The sequence below is a fragment of the Bombina bombina genome, chromosome 10 (assembly GCF_027579735.1).
Source record: "Bombina bombina isolate aBomBom1 chromosome 10, aBomBom1.pri, whole genome shotgun sequence".
Taxonomy (NCBI): Eukaryota; Metazoa; Chordata; class Amphibia; order Anura; family Bombinatoridae; genus Bombina; species Bombina bombina.
In genome coordinates, this window is record NC_069508.1 from 174,172,877 (window position 1) to 174,191,138 (window position 18,262).

General features: G+C 42.4%; 1 protein-coding gene across 1 annotated transcript in view; it reads right to left on the reverse strand.

Moving 5' to 3' along the window:
• The window catches only part of LOC128641004 (cytochrome P450 4A4), a 78,583-nt gene that overhangs the window by 49,120 nt on the left and 11,201 nt on the right, over window positions 1–18,262 (reverse strand). The window contains exons 3-4 of the mRNA XM_053693511.1: window positions 13,830–13,874; window positions 385–512 (exon numbers count right to left, since the gene is read on the reverse strand). Coding sequence (XP_053549486.1) covers window positions 385–512; window positions 13,830–13,874 — 173 coding nt within the window. The remainder of the gene's footprint in view (window positions 1–384; window positions 513–13,829; window positions 13,875–18,262) is intronic.

Here is an 18,262-nt window from a genome sequence, read left to right on the forward strand (position 1 = left end):
TCAATAGGAAAGTTGTTTAAAATAGTGTGTTCTATCTAAATAATGAAAGAAAATGTTGGGGTTCCCTGTCGCTTTAACTAAAGTTACTTGACTATTGAGTTCTGTAACTTAGATTTTCAAAATGCTGCAAATCCTGGTTTAGGAAATTTGCAGCATTTTTCAAAATACTCAGTTTTGCAATTAGCTTTTAGTCTTCTCTAGGGAGTGTGGCACAAGCACACATTTTTACACAAAAGCAAAAAGACATTTAATGTCTCTTTAACTAAGTAACAGGTGAACAGAAAACAGTTTGACTTATTTCTTCACTGGAAATAACCATCTTCACTGTAAGTGAACGAGCCCCCTGTGTCATATACACAACACATGAGAAAGGGTGTAACATACCAGCATGACGTGTGTAGTGTCAGAGATCAGATTGATGTAAGGCTTCAGCACATCATAGTGAAATCCTGGGGTGAGCAGCCTGCGGTGCTGAAACCACGTGTCCCCAGAAAGGACCAACAAACCTTCCCCTAAAAATAAAGGAAACAAAACATAAAATATTTCTCTACATATCTCATCTTTCTCTCCTCTCTTTATTCTGTCTCCTCACTCTCTATTCTCTCTCCTCTCTGTATTCTCTCGCCTCCCTCTCTAATTCTCTCGCCTCGCTCTCTAATTCTCTCGCCTCGCTCTCTAATTCTCTCGCCTCGCTCTCTAATTCTCTCGCCTCGCTCTCTAATTCTCTCGCCTCGCTCTCTAATTCTCTCGCCTCACTCTCTATATTCTCTCTCCTCACTCTCTATATTCTCTCTCCTCACTCTCTATATTCTCTCTCCTCACTCTCTATATTCTCTCTCCACACTCTCTATATTCTCTCTCCACACTCTCTATATTCTCTCTCCACACTCTCTATATTCTCTCTCCACACTCTCTATATTCTCTCTCCACACTCTCTATATTCTCTCTCCTCACTCTCTAGTCTCTCTCCTCACTCTCTAGTCTCTCTCCTCACTCTCTATTCTCTCTCCTCACTCTCTATTCTCTCTCCTCACTCTAGATCCGCTCTCCTCACTCTCTATCCGCTCTCCTCACTCTCTATCCTCTCTCCTCACTCTCTATCCTCTCTCCTCACTCTCTATCCTCTCTCCTCACTCCTCACTCTCTATTCTCTCTCCTCTCTCTCTATCAGTCTTTTTCTTTCTTCTCTCTCTCTGTTTCTCCACTCTACATCTCACTTTTTCATATTTCTCTCTATTCTCTATCTCTACTTTGTCTTTCTGTCTTCCTCTTTCTCTTTTTTTTCTTTGCTCTCTCTCACTCTCTTCTATATTCTCTTTCTTCTCATATTATGTAGTCAGCGTTTTGCACCCCCATATGTTTCCATTTAAGTAAGCAAGACTCTTATCTATTATTTATAGAGCCCTAGCATACAGCAATAGGTCACAATATGCCCTAGGGTGTGTTACATATATGGGACTAACAGTACATACATAAAAAAGGAACATAAAAGTGCAAACATAAAATACTCTAATGTGTTAATTTAATCTCTCTCCCCACTCTCTATTCTCTCTCCTCGCTCTCCATTCTCTTGCCTCCCTCTCTTATTCTCTCGCCTCACTCTCTTATACTCTTGCCTCGCTCTCCTATACTCTTGCCTCGCTCTCTTATACTCTCGCCTCGCTCTCTTATTCTCTCGCCTCGCTCTCTTATTCTCTCGCCTCGCTCTCTAATTCTCTCGCCTCGCTCTCTAATTCTCTCGCCTCGCTCTCTAATTCTCTCGCCTCGCTCTCTAATTCTCTTGCCTCGCTCTCTAATTCTCTCGCCTCGCTCTCTAATTCTCTCACCTCGCTCTCTATATTCTCTCGCCTCGCTCTCTATATTCTCTCTCCTCTCTCTCTCTATATTCTCTCTCCTCACTCTCTATATTCTCTCTCCTCACTCTCTATATTCTCTCTCCTCACTCTCTATATTCTCTCTCCTCACTCTCTATATTCTCTCTCCTCACTCTCTATATTCTCTCTCCTCACTCTCTATATTCTCTCTCCTCACTCTCTATATTCTCTCTCCTCACTCTCTATATTCTCTCTCCACACTCTCTATATTCTCTCTCCTCACTCTCTAGTCTCTCTCCTCACTCTCTAGTCTCTCTCCTCACTCTCTAGTCTCTCTCCTCACTCTCTATTCTCTCTCCTCACTCTCTATTCTCTCTCCTCACTCTCTATCCGCTCTCCTCACTCTCTATCCGCTCTCCTCACTCTCTATCCTCTCTCCTCACTCTCTATCCTCTCTCCTCACTCTCTCTCCTCTCTCCTCACTCCTCACTCTCTATTCTCTCTCCTCTCTCTCTATCAGTCTTTTTCTTTCTTCTCTCTCTCTGTTTCTCCACTCTACATCTCACTTTTTCATATTTCTCTCTATTCTCTATCTCTACTTTGTCTTTCTGTCTTCCTCTTTCTCTTTTTTTTCTTTGCTCTCTCTCACTCTCTTCTATATTCTCTTTCTTCTCATATTATGTAGTCAACGTTTTGCACCCCCATATGTTTCCATTTAAGTAAGCAAGACTCTTATCTATTATTTATAGAGCACTAGCATACAGCAATAGGTCACAATATGCCCTAGGGTGTGTTAAATATATATGGGACTAACAGTACATACATAAAAAAGGAACATAAAAGTGCAAACATAAAATACTCTAATGTGTTAATTTAATCTCTCTCCTCACTCTCTATTCTCTCTCCTCGCTCTCCATTCTCTTGCCTCCCTCTCTTATTCTCTCGCCTCACTCTCTTATGCTCTTGCCTCGCTCTCTTATACTCTTGCCTCGCTCTCTTATACTCTCGCCTCGCTCTCTTATTCTCTCGCCTCGCTCTCTTATTCTCTCGCCTCGCTCTCTTATTCTCTCTCCTCGCTCTCTATATTCTCTCTCCTCACTCTCTCTATTCTCTCTCCTCTCTCTCTATTCTCTCTCCTCACTCTCTCTATTCTCTCTCCTCACTCACTCTATTCTCTCTCCTCACTCACTCTATTCTCTCTCCTCACTCTATTCTCTCTCCTCACTCTATTCTCTCTCCTCACTCTATTCTCTCTCCTCACTCTCTCTATTCTCTCTCCTCACTCTCTCTATTCTCTCTCCTCACTCTCTATTCTCTACTCACTCTCTTCTCTCTCCTCACTCTCTATTCTCTCTCCTCACTCTCTATTCTCTCTCCTCACTCTCTATTCTCTCTCCTCACTCTCTATTCTCTCTCCTCACTCTCTATTCTCTCTCCTCACTCTCTATTCTCTCTCCTCACTCTCTATTCTCTTTCCTCACTCTCTATTCTCTCTCCTCACTCTCTATTCTCTCTCCTCACTCTCTATTCTCTCTCCTCACTCTCTATTCTCTCTCCTCACTCTCTCTCTATTCTCTCTCCTCACTCTCTCTATTCTCTCTCCTCACTCTCTCTATTCTCTCTCCTCTCTATATTCCTTCTCCTCACTCTCTATTCTCTCTCCTCACTCTCTATTCTCTCTCCTCACTCTCTATTCTCTCTCCTCACTCTCTATTCTCTCTCCTCACTCTCTATTCTCTCTCCTCACTCTCTATTCTCTCTCCTCACTCTCTATTCTCTTTCCTCACTCTCTATTCTCTCTCCTCACTCTCTATTCTCTCTCCTCACACTCTATTCTCTCTCCTCACTCTCTATTCTCTCTCCTCACTCTCTATTCTCTTTCCTCACTCTCTATTCTCTCTCCTCACTCTCTATATTCTCTCTCCTCACTCTCTCTATTCTCTCTCCTCACTCTCTCTATTCTCTCTCCTCACTCTCTCTATTCTCTCTCCTCACTCTCTATATTCCTTCTCCTCACTCTCTATTCTCTCTCCTCACTCTCTATTCTGTCTCATCACTCTCTATTCTCTCTCATCACTCTCTATCCTCTCTCCTCACTCTCTATCCGCTCTCCTCACTCTCTATCCGCTCTCCTCACTCTCTATCCTCTCTCCTCACTCTCTATCCTCTCTCCTCACTCCTCACTCTCTATTCTCTCTCCTCTCTCTCTATCAGTCTTTTTCTTTCTTCTCTCTCTCTGTTTCTCCACTCTACATCTCACTTTTTCATATTTCTCTCTATTCTCTATCTCTACTTTGTCTTTCTGTCTTCCTCTTTCTCTTTTTTTTCTTTGCTCTCTCTCACTCTCTTCTATATTCTCTTTCTTCTCATATTATGTAGTCAACGTTTTGCACCCCCATATGTTTCCATTTAAGTAAGCAAGACTCTTATCTATTATTTATAGAGCACTAGCATACAGCAATAGGTCACAATATGCCCTAGGGTGTGTTACATATATGGGACTAACAGTACATACATAAAAAAGGAACATAAAAGTGCAAACATAAAATACTCTAATGTGTTAATTTAATTTCTCTCCTCACTCTCTATTCTCTCTCCTCGCTCTCCATTCTCTTGCCTCCCTCTCTTATACTCTTGCCTCGCTCTCTTATACTCTTGCCTCGCTCTCTTATACTCTCGCCTCGCTCTCTTATTCTCTCGCCTCGCTCTCTTATTCTCTCGCCTCGCTCTCTTATTCTCTCTCGTCGCTCTCTTATTCTCTCTCCTCACTCTCTCTATTCTCTCTCCTCTCTCTCTATTCTCTCTCCTCACTCTCTATTCTCTCTCCTCACTCTCTATTCTCTCTCCTCACTCTCTATTCTCTCTCCTCACTCTCTATTCTCTCTCCTCACACTCTATTCTCTTTCCTCACTCTCTATTCTCTCTCCTCACTCTCTCTATTCTCTCTCCTCACTCTCTCTCTATTCTCTCTCCTCACTCTCTCTATTCTCTCTCCTCACTCTCTCTATTCTCTCTCCTCACTCTCTATATTCCTTCTCCTCACTCTCTATTCTCTCTCCTCACTCTCTATTCTGTCTCATCACTCTCTATTCTCTCTCATCACTCTCTATCCTCTCTCCTCACTCTCTATCCGCTCTCCTCACTCTCTATCCGCTCTCCTCACTCTCTATCCTCTCTCCTCACTCTCTATCCTCTCTCCTCACTCCTCACTCTCTATTCTCTCTCCTCTCTCTCTATCAGTCTTTTTCTTTCTTCTCTCTCTCTGTTTCTCCACTCTACATCTCACTTTTTCATATTTCTCTCTATTCTCTATCTCTACTTTGTCTTTCTGTCTTCCTCTTTCTCTTTTTTTTCTTTGCTCTCTCTCACTCTCTTCTATATTCTCTTTCTTCTCATATTATGTAGTCAACGTTTTGCACCCCCATATGTTTCCATTTAAGTAAGCAAGACTCTTATCTATTATTTATAGAGCACTAGCATACAGCAATAGGTCACAATATGCCCTAGGGTGTGTTACATATATGGGACTAACAGTACATACATAAAAAAGGAACATAAAAGTGCAAACATAAAATACTCTAATGTGTTAATTTAATTTCTCTCCTCACTCTCTATTCTCTCTCCTCGCTCTCCATTCTCTTGCCTCCCTCTCTTATACTCTTGCCTCGCTCTCTTATACTCTTGCCTCGCTCTCTTATACTCTCGCCTCGCTCTCTTATTCTCTCGCCTCGCTCTCTTATTCTCTCGCCTCGCTCTCTTATTCTCTCTCGTCGCTCTCTTATTCTCTCTCCTCACTCTCTCTATTCTCTCTCCTCTCTCTCTATTCTCTCTCCTCACTCTCTATTCTCTCTCCTCACTCTCTATTCTCTCTCCTCACTCTCTATTCTCTCTCCTCACTCTCTATTCTCTCTCCTCACTCTCTATTCTCTCTCCTCACTCTCTATTCTCTCTCCTCACACTCTATTCTCTTTCCTCACTCTCTATTCTCTCTCCTCACTCTCTCTATTCTCTCTCCTCACTCTCTCTCTATTCTCTCTCCTCACTCTCTCTATTCTCTCTCCTCACTCTCTCTATTCTCTCTCCTCACTCTCTCTATTCTCTCTCCTCTCTATATTCCTTCTCCTCACTCTCTATTCTCTCTCCTCACTCTCTATTCTCTCTCCTCACTCTCTATTCTCTCTCCTCACTCTCTATTCTCTCTCCTCACTCTCTATTCTCTCTCCTCACTCTCTATTCTCTCTCCTCACTCTCTATTCTCTTCCTCACTCTCTATTCTCTTTCCTCACTCTCTATTCTCTCCTCACTCTCTCTATTCTCTCTCCTCACTCTCTCTATTCTCTCTCCTCACTCTCTCTATTCTCTCTCCTCACTCTCTCTTTCTCTTTTTTTTCTTTGCTCTCTCTCACTCTCTTCTATATTCTCTTTCTTCTCATATTATGTAGTCAACGTTTTGCACCCCCATATGTTTCCATTTAAGTAAGCAAGACTCTTATCTATTATTTATAGAGCACTAGCATACAGCAATAGGTCACAATATGCCCTAGGGTGTGTTAAATATATATGGGACTAACAGTACATACATAAAAAAGGAACATAAAAGTGCAAACATAAAATACTCTAATGTGTTAATTTAATCTCTCTCCTCACTCTCTATTCTCTCTCCTCGCTCTCCATTCTCTTGCCTCCCTCTCTTATTCTCTCGCCTCACTCTCTTATGCTCTTGCCTCGCTCTCTTATACTCTTGCCTCGCTCTCTTATACTCTCGCCTCGCTCTCTTATTCTCTCGCCTCGCTCTCTTATTCTCTCGCCTCGCTCTCTTATTCTCTCTCCTCGCTCTCTATATTCTCTCTCCTCACTCTCTCTATTCTCTCTCCTCTCTCTCTATTCTCTCTCCTCACTCTCTATTCTCTCTCCTCACTCTCTATTCTCTCTCCTCACTCTCTATTCTCTCTCCTCACTCTATTCTCTCTCCTCACTCTATTCTCTCTCCTCACTCTCTATTCTCTCTCCTCACTCTCTCTATTCTCTCTCCTCACTCTCTCTATTCTCTCTCCTCACTCTCTATTCTCTCCTCACTCTCTATTCTCTCTCCTCACTCTCTATTCTCTCTCCTCACTCTCTATTCTCTCTCCTCACTCTCTATTCTCTCTCCTCACTCTCTATTCTCTCTCCTCACTCTCTATTCTCTCTCCTCACTCTCTATTCTCTCTCCTCACTCTCTATTCTCTCTCCTCACTCTCTATTCTCTCTCCTCACTCTCTATTCTCTCTCCTCACTCTCTATTCTCTCTCCTCACTCTCTATTCTCTCTCCTCACTCTCTCTATTCTCTCTCCTCACTCTCTCTATTCTCTCTCCTCACTCTCTCTATTCTCTCTCCTCTCTATATTCCTTCTCCTCACTCTCTATTCTCTCTCCTCACTCTCTATTCTCTCTCCTCACTCTCTATTCTCTCTCCTCACTCTCTATTCTCTCTCCTCACTCTCTATTCTCTCTCCTCACTCTCTATTCTCTCTCCTCACTCTCTATTCTCTCTCCTCACTCTCTATTCTCTTCCTCACTCTCTATTCTCTCTCCTCACTCTCTCTATTCTCTCTCCTCACTCTCTCTATTCTCTCTCCTCACTCTCTCTATTCTCTCTCCTCTCTATATTCCTTCTCCTCACTCTCTATTCTCTCTCACTCTCTATTCTCTCTCCTCACTCTCTATTCCGCTCTCCTCACTCTCTATCCTCTCTCCTCACTCTCTATCCTCTCTCCTCACTCCTCACTCTCTATTCTCTCTCCTCTCTCTCTATCAGTCTTTTTCTTTCTTCTCTCTCTCTGTTTCTCCACTCTACATCTCACTTTTTCATATTTCTCTCTATTCTCTATCTCTACTTTGTCTTTCTGTCTTCCTCTTTCTCTTTTTTTCTTTGCTCTCTCTCACTCTCTTCTATATTCTCTTTCTTCTCATATTATGTAGTCAACGTTTTGCACCCCCATATGTTTCCATTTAAGTAAGCAAGACTCTTATCTATTATTTATAGAGCACTAGCATACAGCAATAGGTCACAATATGCCCTAGGGTGTGTTACATATATGGGACTAACAGTACATACATAAAAAAGGAACATAAAAGTGCAAACATAAAATACTCTAATGTGTTAATTTAATTTCTCTCCTCACTCTCTATTCTCTCTCCTCGCTCTCCATTCTCTTGCCTCCCTCTCTTATACTCTTGCCTCGCTCTCTTATACTCTTGCCTCGCTCTCTTATACTCTCGCCTCGCTCTCTTATTCTCTCGCCTCGCTCTCTTATTCTCTCGCCTCGCTCTCTTATTCTCTCTCGTCGCTCTCTTATTCTCTCTCCTCACTCTCTCTATTCTCTCTCCTCTCTCTCTATTCTCTCTCCTCACTCTCTATTCTCTCTCCTCACTCTCTATTCTCTCTCCTCACTCTCTATTCTCTCTCCTCACTCTCTATTCTCTCTCCTCACACTCTATTCTCTTTCCTCACTCTCTATTCTCTCTCCTCACTCTCTCTATTCTCTCTCCTCACTCTCTCTCTATTCTCTCTCCTCACTCTCTCTATTCTCTCTCCTCACTCTCTCTATTCTCTCTCCTCACTCTCTATATTCCTTCTCCTCACTCTCTATTCTCTCTCCTCACTCTCTATTCTGTCTCATCACTCTCTATTCTCTCTCATCACTCTCTATCCTCTCTCCTCACTCTCTATCCGCTCTCCTCACTCTCTATCCGCTCTCCTCACTCTCTATCCTCTCTCCTCACTCTCTATCCTCTCTCCTCACTCCTCACTCTCTATTCTCTCTCCTCTCTCTCTATCAGTCTTTTCTTTCTTCTCTCTCTCTGTTTCTCCACTCTACATCTCACTTTTTCATATTTCTCTCTATTCTCTATCTCTACTTTGTCTTTCTGTCTTCCTCTTTCTCTTTTTTTTCTTTGCTCTCTCTCACTCTCTTCTATATTCTCTTTCTTCTCATATTATGTAGTCAACGTTTTGCACCCCCATATGTTTCCATTTAAGTAAGCAAGACTCTTATCTATTATTTATAGAGCACTAGCATACAGCAATAGGTCACAATATGCCCTAGGGTGTGTTACATATATGGGACTAACAGTACATACATAAAAAAGGAACATAAAAGTGCAAACATAAAATACTCTAATGTGTTAATTTAATTTCTCTCCTCACTCTCTATTCTCTCTCCTCGCTCTCCATTCTCTTGCCTCCCTCTCTTATACTCTTGCCTCGCTCTCTTATACTCTTGCCTCGCTCTCTTATACTCTCGCCTCGCTCTCTTATTCTCTCGCCTCGCTCTCTTATTCTCTCGCCTCGCTCTCTTATTCTCTCTCGTCGCTCTCTTATTCTCTCTCCTCACTCTCTCTATTCTCTCTCCTCTCTCTCTATTCTCTCTCCTCACTCTCTATTCTCTCTCCTCACTCTCTATTCTCTCTCCTCACTCTCTATTCTCTCTCCTCACTCTCTATTCTCTCTCCTCACTCTCTATTCTCTCTCCTCACTCTCTATTCTCTCTCCTCACACTCTATTCTCTTTCCTCACTCTCTATTCTCTCTCCTCACTCTCTCTATTCTCTCTCCTCACTCTCTCTCTATTCTCTCTCCTCACTCTCTCTATTCTCTCTCCTCACTCTCTCTATTCTCTCTCCTCACTCTCTCTATTCTCTCTCCTCTCTATATTCCTTCTCCTCACTCTCTATTCTCTCTCCTCACTCTCTATTCTCTCTCCTCACTCTCTATTCTCTCTCCTCACTCTCTATTCTCTCTCCTCACTCTCTATTCTCTCTCCTCACTCTCTATTCTCTCTCCTCACTCTCTATTCTCTTTCCTCACTCTCTATTCTCTTTCCTCACTCTCTATTCTCTCTCCTCACTCTCTCTATTCTCTCTCCTCACTCTCTCTATTCTCTCTCCACACTCTCTCTATTCTCTCTCCTCTCTATATTCCTTCTCCTCACTCTCTATTCTCTCTCCTCACACTCTATTCTCTTTCCTCACTCTCTATTCTCTCTCCTCACTCTCTCTATTCTCTCTCCTCACTCTCTCTCTATTCTCTCTCCTCACTCTCTCTATTCTCTCTCCTCACTCTCTCTATTCTCTCTCCTCACTCTCTCTATTCTCTCTCCTCTCTATATTCCTTCTCCTCACTCTCTATTCTCTCTCCTCACTCTCTATTCTCTCTCCTCACTCTCTATTCTCTCTCCTCACTCTCTATTCTCTCTCCTCACTCTCTATTCTCTCTCCTCACTCTCTATTCTCTCTCCTCACTCTCTATTCTCTCTCCTCACTCTCTATTCTCTCTCCTCACTCTCTATTCTCTCTCCTCACTCTCTATTCTCTTTCCTCACTCTCTATTCTCTCTCCTCACTCTCTCTATTCTCTCTCCTCACTCTCTCTATTCTCTCTCCACACTCTCTCTATTCTCTCTCCTCTCTATATTCCTTCTCCTCACTCTCTATTCTCTCTCCTCACTCTCTATTCTCTCTCCTCACTCTCTATTCTCTCTCCTCACTCTCTATTCTCTCTCCTCACTCTCTATTCTCTCTCCTCACTCTCTCTATTCTCTCTCCTCACTCTCTCTATTCTCTCTCCTCACTCTCTCTATTCTCTCTCCTCACTCTCTCTATTCTCTCTCCTCACTCTCTCTATTCTCTCTCCTCTCTATATTCCTTCTCCTCACTCTCTATTCTCTCTCCTCACTCTCTATTCTCTCTCCTCACTCTCTATTCTCTCTCCTCACTCTCTATTCTCTCTCCTCACTCTCTATTCTCTCTCCTCACTCTCTATTCTCTCTCCTCACTCTCTATTCTCTCTCCTCACTCTCTATTCTCTTTCCTCACTCTCTATTCTCTCTCCTCACTCTCTCTATTCTCTCTCCTCACTCTCTCTATTCTCTCTCCACACTCTCTCTATTCTCTCTCCTCTCTATATTCCTTCTCCTCACTCTCTATTCTCTCTCCTCACTCTCTATTCTCTCTCCTCACTCTCTATTCTCTCTCCTCACTCTCTATTCTCTCTCCTCACTCTCTATTCTCTCTCCTCACTCTCTATTCTCTCTCCTCACTCTCTATTCTCTTTCCTCACTCTCTATTCTCTTTCCTCACTCTCTATTCTCTCTCCTCACTCTCTATTCTCTCTCCTCACTCTCTCTATTCTCTCTCCTCACTCTCTCTATTCTCTCTCCTCTCTATATTCCTTCTCCTCACTCTCTATTCTCTCTCCTCACTCTCTATTCTCTCTCCTCACTCTCTATTCTCTCTCCCCACTCTCTCTATTCTCTCTCCTCACTCTCTCTATTCTCTCTCCTCACTCTCTCTATTCTCTCTCCTCACTCTTTATCCTCTCTCCTCACTCTCTATCCTCTCTCCTCACTCTCTATCCTCTCTCCTCACTCTCTATCCTCTCTCCTCACTCTCTATCCTCTCTATCCTCACTCCTCACTCTCTATCCTCTCTCCTCACTCTCTATCCTCTCTCCTCACTCTCTATCCTCTCTCCTCACTCTCTATCCTCTCTCCTCACTCTCTATCCTCTCTCCTCACTCTCTATCCTCTCTCCTCCCTCTCTATCCTCTCTCCTCACTCTCTATCCTCTCTCCTCACTCTCTCTCCTCTCTCCTCACTCTCTATCCTCTCTCCTCACTCTCTATCCTCTCTCCTCACTCTCTATCCTCTCTCCTCACTCTCTATCCTCTCTCCTCACTCTCTATCCTCACTCTCTATCCTCTCTCCATCCTCTCTCCTCACTCTCTATCCTCACTCTCTATTCTCTCTCCTCTCTCTCTATCAGTCTTTTTCTTTCTTCTCTTTCTCTGTTTCTCCACTCTACATCTCACTTTTTCATATTTCTCTCTATTCTCTATCTCTACTTTTTCTTTCTGTCTTCTTTCTTTCCTCTTTCTTTTCTCTCTCTCACTCTCTTCTATATTCTCTCTTTCTTCTCATATTATGTAGTCAACGTTTTGCACCCCCATATGTTGCCATTTAAGTAAGCGAGACTCTTATCTATTATTTATAGAGCACTAGCATACAGCAATAGGTCACAATATGCCCTAGGGTATGTTACATATATGGGACTAACAGTACATACATAAACAAAGGAACATAAAAGTGCAAACATAAAATGCTCTAATGTGTTAATTTATTTTATCACTGCATTGTAGTTTGGGAGTAAACACATAGATTAAGTCAGCAATGTGCAAAGCACTACTGAGGGCTAGCTGAACGATTTGGTGAACCAATGACTAGAGATATACACTATATGGCCAAAAGTATGTGGACATCTGACCATCACACCTATATGAGCTTGTTGGACATATTTTTCCAAAATCATAAAAGCATGGGCATTAATTTGGTGTTTGCCCCCTTTGCGGCTATAACAGCTACAACTCTTGTCAAACCATGTCTTCATGGACCTCACTTTCAGTCCAGAAGCACAGTTATTTTGGAACAGGAAAGGACCCTCTCTAAACTGTTGCCACAATGTTGGAAGCACCTAATAGTCTGAAATGTCTTTGTATCCTGTAGCATTAAGAAAACCCTTTACTGGAACTAAGGAGCCTAACTCAAACCCTGAAAAAAATCCCTAGAGCATTATCCATCCCCCCAGCAAACTTTACATTAAGCACCATGCATTCCAGTAGGTAGCATTCTCTTGCATCCACCACAGCCAGATTTTTCCATCAGACTGCCAGATGAACACATTTGCACTGCTCAGGAGTCCAGTGGTGCTATGCTTTACACCCTTTCAGCCATGCCTGACATTTCGCATATTGATATGAGGCTTGTGCTCAAACATCTAAACTAATTTCATGATGCTCTCGACACACAGTTCTTGTGCTGATGATAGGTCATTTTTTACCGCTACCCGCTTCAACACTTGCAGCCATACTCTATGAATTTGCATGGTCTACCACTTCATGGTTGGATTCTTCTTCTCCTCAATACTTCCACTTCACAGTATTAGCTATTCCAGTTGACTGGGGCAGATCTAGCAGGGCAGAAATTTCACAAACTGACTTGTGGCAAAGATGGCATCCTATGATAGTGCTACATCACTGTGCTATTCACTGCCAATGTTTGTCTATAGAGATTTCATGGCTATGTGTTGGATTTAATGCCCCTGTTAGCAATGGGTGTGGCTGAAACATCTGATCTCAATAATTAGTAGAGGTGTCCACATTCTTTTGGCCATATAGTGTAGATGTAGCCACCAATAGCCAACTAGCACCCAGTAGCGCAAGATAAAAAAAAATAATTGATAATAGAAGCAAAATGACAAGTCAATTAAAAATACATACTCTATCTGAACCATGAACGTTTAATTTGGGCTTTCATGTCTCTTTAAAATTAGTTGTAGATTCACTAATATATAAAGTGCACTAGATATACCTCATATGACCTCATGCCCGATGAAACGGCCGGAGGGCCGAGAAAAGCATAGCGTATATGCACACGCAGCACGTATTGCTTTTTATCTATTTGTATCACGCCTTTATTAAAACTTTGTGTGCTTTTTATCACTCTGTGAGTCTTTTTTGCCTACACCTGCTTGCTCATATATCCTCCTAAGAGGGATACCGAGAAGGACATTGGATTCTCTCACTCGGGTTAAAGAGAGATACAGTCGCTGACAAGGATATACTCTGATAGTGTTCCGGCTACCGGTGTTCATCAAGCTGAGGCGCTGAGAGTCCTGAGTCTACCCTAACAGCACAATTGGGTGCTGCAACCATTGTGAGTACCCTGACTCTGGGAAAATTGGATTTGGGGTTGTTTATTCCACACTATTGGTACACACAAGGAAGCGCCTCTTCTTTTGTCTTTTAGATATTGTATAGATGACCTTAAGTGTAATCTATAGTCGTTATGACAACCCTGCACAACACCACAGCCTGACCTATCCCAACCCTGTAACCTTTACAGCCAATTCTGCATTAAACCATCTACAGGTGTCTCAGTCTGTATCTCACAGACAAATGAAACAATACCCAGTTACATACCAATCCATGGAATCAGGAACTTGTAACCTGTAGATGTTTTGGGATCTGTGAAATGAAAAAAAAAAAAATACAAACAATTGTATTAGACCAGCAATATCGTGAGTTAATGATTTCCATCCTTTAAACTATTATGCGACTAAGTAAAAAAAACTAAAATAAAACTTTTAAAATTGTCTGGCAACTTCTTCACAAATGGCATCGTTTTCACTTCCTCTGCATTCTACAAGTTTATTTATAGCTGACCTTAATTGTGTAATTATCTGTAGTAAATCCTTTATGTTATTTTCATTTATTTTGCCTTTTCTTGTACTTTAATTGAAATAAATCTTTATTGAAGGCAACAATCATTTATAGACAGTACATCAAGGTATTAGTCAAGTTTGATCTCCACAAGGCATAAGATAACCATTTTTTATAAATAGCTCACATCCTTTCAGTTGTCCCTCGCCTTGATATATCTAGGACAGGATTTGAAAGTCCCTGTGACTGTCCTTACATAGTATATTACAGCATACATTTTTTTGCCTTTTTTTTTTTTAAACATATATATAAAACCATAATAGTAATTTCACCATAACATTAATAAAGAAAAAGAACTTAAATCAAAACCGTGGTACAAACATTGGGCATCTTTTGCCCTTATCAAAATATTCCTAGACTCCGATATGTCTTGTACAGAAATTAGATCTAACAGTCGAGTCTAGTCTGCTCCTAAAGGTGTGCCCCCCATCTCCTCCCTAGCTCTAACTTGAAATTTCCTGAATCTGCCTCATATTGAGTCCTACTGATTTCCGCTCATTATCCAATAAAACCAAATTTTAGTGAACTGCTCTTTTTCATCTTTTATGGAGGCCGAGATTTCTGACATAGTATATATATGTTCTATCTTACCCAATATTTCTTGCCACTCAGGGGCCCCTACCTTCCAATGTCTGGCCACACATACTCTTGTTGCCGTACATAGAATCTTAATAAATGTGTTTATGGCCTTGTTGTATTGTGTAAATTTATAGTTAAGGAGAGCATGTGCTGGTGTCAGATTGATATGTTCCTGTAATAACCTACCTATAAGTTCTTGGAGTTTTTCCCAGATAGTTCTAATTTGAGGGCATGTCCACCACATGTGGAGATATGTACCCCTCTCCTCACATCCTCTGTAACATTGGCTGGAGCCGTTCTGTGAAAAGTGGCATGTTTTCTCTGGGGTGAGATACCATCTGTAGGCCGTTTTTATGCAGTTTTCTCGAAGATCTGCATTAATCAGACCCCTACTAGCGTCAAACATCACCTGGTCCCATTGTTCCCTCGACAAGTTCAGTCCAGTATCTAGTCCCCATTTTACTAATAATGCCGAACCGCCCGGTTCCTCGGCTCCCTGCAGGGCTATATATAATTTTGAGATCAGTTGTTTTTGTCTGTCCTGGGCGGTGTAAATCCGCTCTAGGGGAGTCATTTTCTGCGCCGTCCACGGGTAGCAATACCCGTGTATAGCAGAGGAGAGCTGAAGGTATAGAAACCAGTGTAATTTCAGTGGTAGGATTTTGTCCTGCAGTTGAGAATATGTCAGTATGCGATTGCCCTCTAAAAAGTCTGCTACTCTATATAGGCCTTTATTGAGCCACTTCCCCACCCTTGCACGGACCTCGGGTGAGAGTAGCGCTCCTACCGGTTTAATTCTGGAGTTTGTCTGCGTTAAGTGCAGAGTGCCCGTGAGGGATCTCCATATCTTGATAGTGTCGATCATGGCTAATGATCTAAAGCTTCGGTTTTTTAGAGGATGCCCGATTTCCCATAATGCATCTGCAGGGCAGTCATATCCCCCAAGGCCTGCTTCTAACTCAGTCCAAAGGATCTTATGGTTGTTTTGGTTCAGTAAGGCGGTTTGGGCTAGTCTGGCAGCATGGTAATAATCTTGTAAGTTCGGTATACCTACCCCTCCCCAGTTGTCTGTGTCTGGTCAAAGTATGGGAGGCTATTCTAGCTTTACTATCGTTTCGCAGGAAGTTATGGAGAGATGACTGTAGTTTAAGTAATTCTACTTTAGGCACCATTATGGGGAGGGTTCTGAAGAGATAGAGAATCCTGGGAAGGATGTTCATTTTGATGGCCGAGAGTCTCCCATACCAGGAAAAATTATAAGTTCTCCATTTCCTGAGATCTCTGTCTATGGCCTTGTAAAGTGGGGTATAGTTTAAGTCATGTAGGGCGTGATAAGAGTCCGAAATTTTGATGCCCAAGTAAGTTATTGACTTTTTGGCCCATGTAAATTCAAAATTGGCTTCTATTAGTTTTTTAGTATGTGCTGGGAGAGATAATGGTAGTGCTTCACTTTTCTCTAGATTAATCTTATAGCCTGAAACCAGTGAAAAGTCATGAAGTATTTGGTAGAGATTAGGGAGGGATATTAAGGGTCTGGTTATAGTCAAAAGGACATCGTCCGCGAAAAGTGAAATTTTATACTCTGAGTCCCCCACCCTTATCCCAGATATGTCAGGATCTTGTCTTATAACTGCCGCCAGTGGTTCAATGCAGAAGGCAAAGAGTAATGGGGACAGAGGGCATCCCTGTCTAGTGCCGCTAAGAATCTCTATGGGTCTGGATTGAAAACCTGCTGCTCTGATGACTGCCGTCGGGGTAGAATAGATTCCCTTTATCGCATTCATAAATGCCCCATTAAAACCCATTTCCGTCAGTACAGATGTCATGTATGACCAGTCTATTCTGTCGAACGCCTTCTCCGCGTCCAGTGAGAGGAGCAGAGAAGGCGTCCCTGTAGATTTTAAATAGTCCACCAGTGTTATGGTCCTCCTAATATTATCCGGGGCCTCCCTTTCCGATATAAAGCCCACTTGGTCTGGGTGGACCAAAAGTGGTGCTATTTTCCTAAGCCTATTGGCCAAAATTTTTGTAAGGATCTTAACGTCCTGATTTATCAGGGATATTGGCCTGTAGCTTTGGCATTTCTCCGGGTTTTTGCCCGGTTTGGGTATTACTACGATCTTGGCCCGTAGGAGGTCCGACGGTATCTCCTTGCCCCCCAAGACATCATTGCAGAATTTCTGCAAATGTGTGACCAGGTCTGTTTTAAAAGTCTTGTAATACTCTGCTGGGTAACCGTCTGGTCCCGGAGCTTTGCCCAGTTTCAGGTCTTTAATTGCTAAAAGGATTTCCCCTGTCGAGATGTCAGCGTTCAATTCATCACTTTCTTGTTTGGATAGTCTATTAAGTTTGGCCTTAGTTAGTAAACGTCTTAGGGTTTCTTGCGTTTGTGGGTTATGTTCTACTTTTTTCCCGTCATAGAGTGAGGTGTAATAGTCAGCAAAGGTTTCTGCTATGTCTTGTGGGTGGGATGTACGTTCCCCATCAGGCCCCTGCAGCACTGGGATTGAGAAGTTCCTTACCCTTTCTCTAAGTTTGTGCGCCAGGTACCTATCCGGTTTATTTGAGTAAAGATAATAGTGAGCCTTTAGTGTCTGTATTGCCCTGACTGAGTGGGTGTCCAAGATTTTAGCCAGGTCCTTTCTTTTAGCTTGGAGGATTTTAAAGACTGAAGAGGAGAGTGTTTTTTGGTGGTGTTTCTCTAATCCCTCAATCTCTTCCTGGAGTTTATGTCTGGTCTCTATTGCTGTCTTATGGGCTCTAGCCTTTGTTTTGATGAGTACCCCCCTAAAAAAGGCTTTATGGGCTGCCCAGGTATGTATGGGGTTGAGGGTTGAACCCTCATTTACTGACCAATATTCACCTAGTGCTTTTGACGTAGCTGTGTAGATGTGTTGGTGTTTTACAGTTGTCGGGTCATATGTCCATGATCTCTGTCTGCTTGTATTTATAATACCCGTCAGTTCAATCTGTAGCAGTGAGTGGTCTGACCATACACAAGCGTGTATGGAGGAGGTGACTATATTTGGTATTAGAGTCTGGCTGATGAAGATATAATCTAACCTCGAGTAGGTTTTGTGAGCATGGGAATAGAAAGTGTAGTCCATCGTCCTACCATATTTTGCCTCCCAGGAGTCTAGGACATTATGTGTGGCTAGGGAGTCCCTGATGGTTTTCGCTACATTGTTATGTCTCTGTTGCTTATGAGTTAGTCTGAGTCCGGGAACTGTTTTGTGTGGGGTCAGAGAGATGTTAAAATCTCCCGCCAAGATAATACGGGTTTGTGACCATTGTGTTAGGAGATGCGATATTTGTCTAAAAAAAAAGTCTTGCTTTTCATTAGGGGCATAGACATTACAAAAAGTGACCGGGACATTCTGTATAGTTCCTCTAACAACTAGGTATCTGCCCTCAGGGTCCTCTATGGTTTCGTCAGTGTGGAATTGAAGTGAGTGATGTATGAGAATAGATACCCCCCTTTTTTTTGAATCAGTGGTCGAATGATAATGAATGGGGAATTGTTTAGACCAGTATCTAGGGATCACTGATTTAGT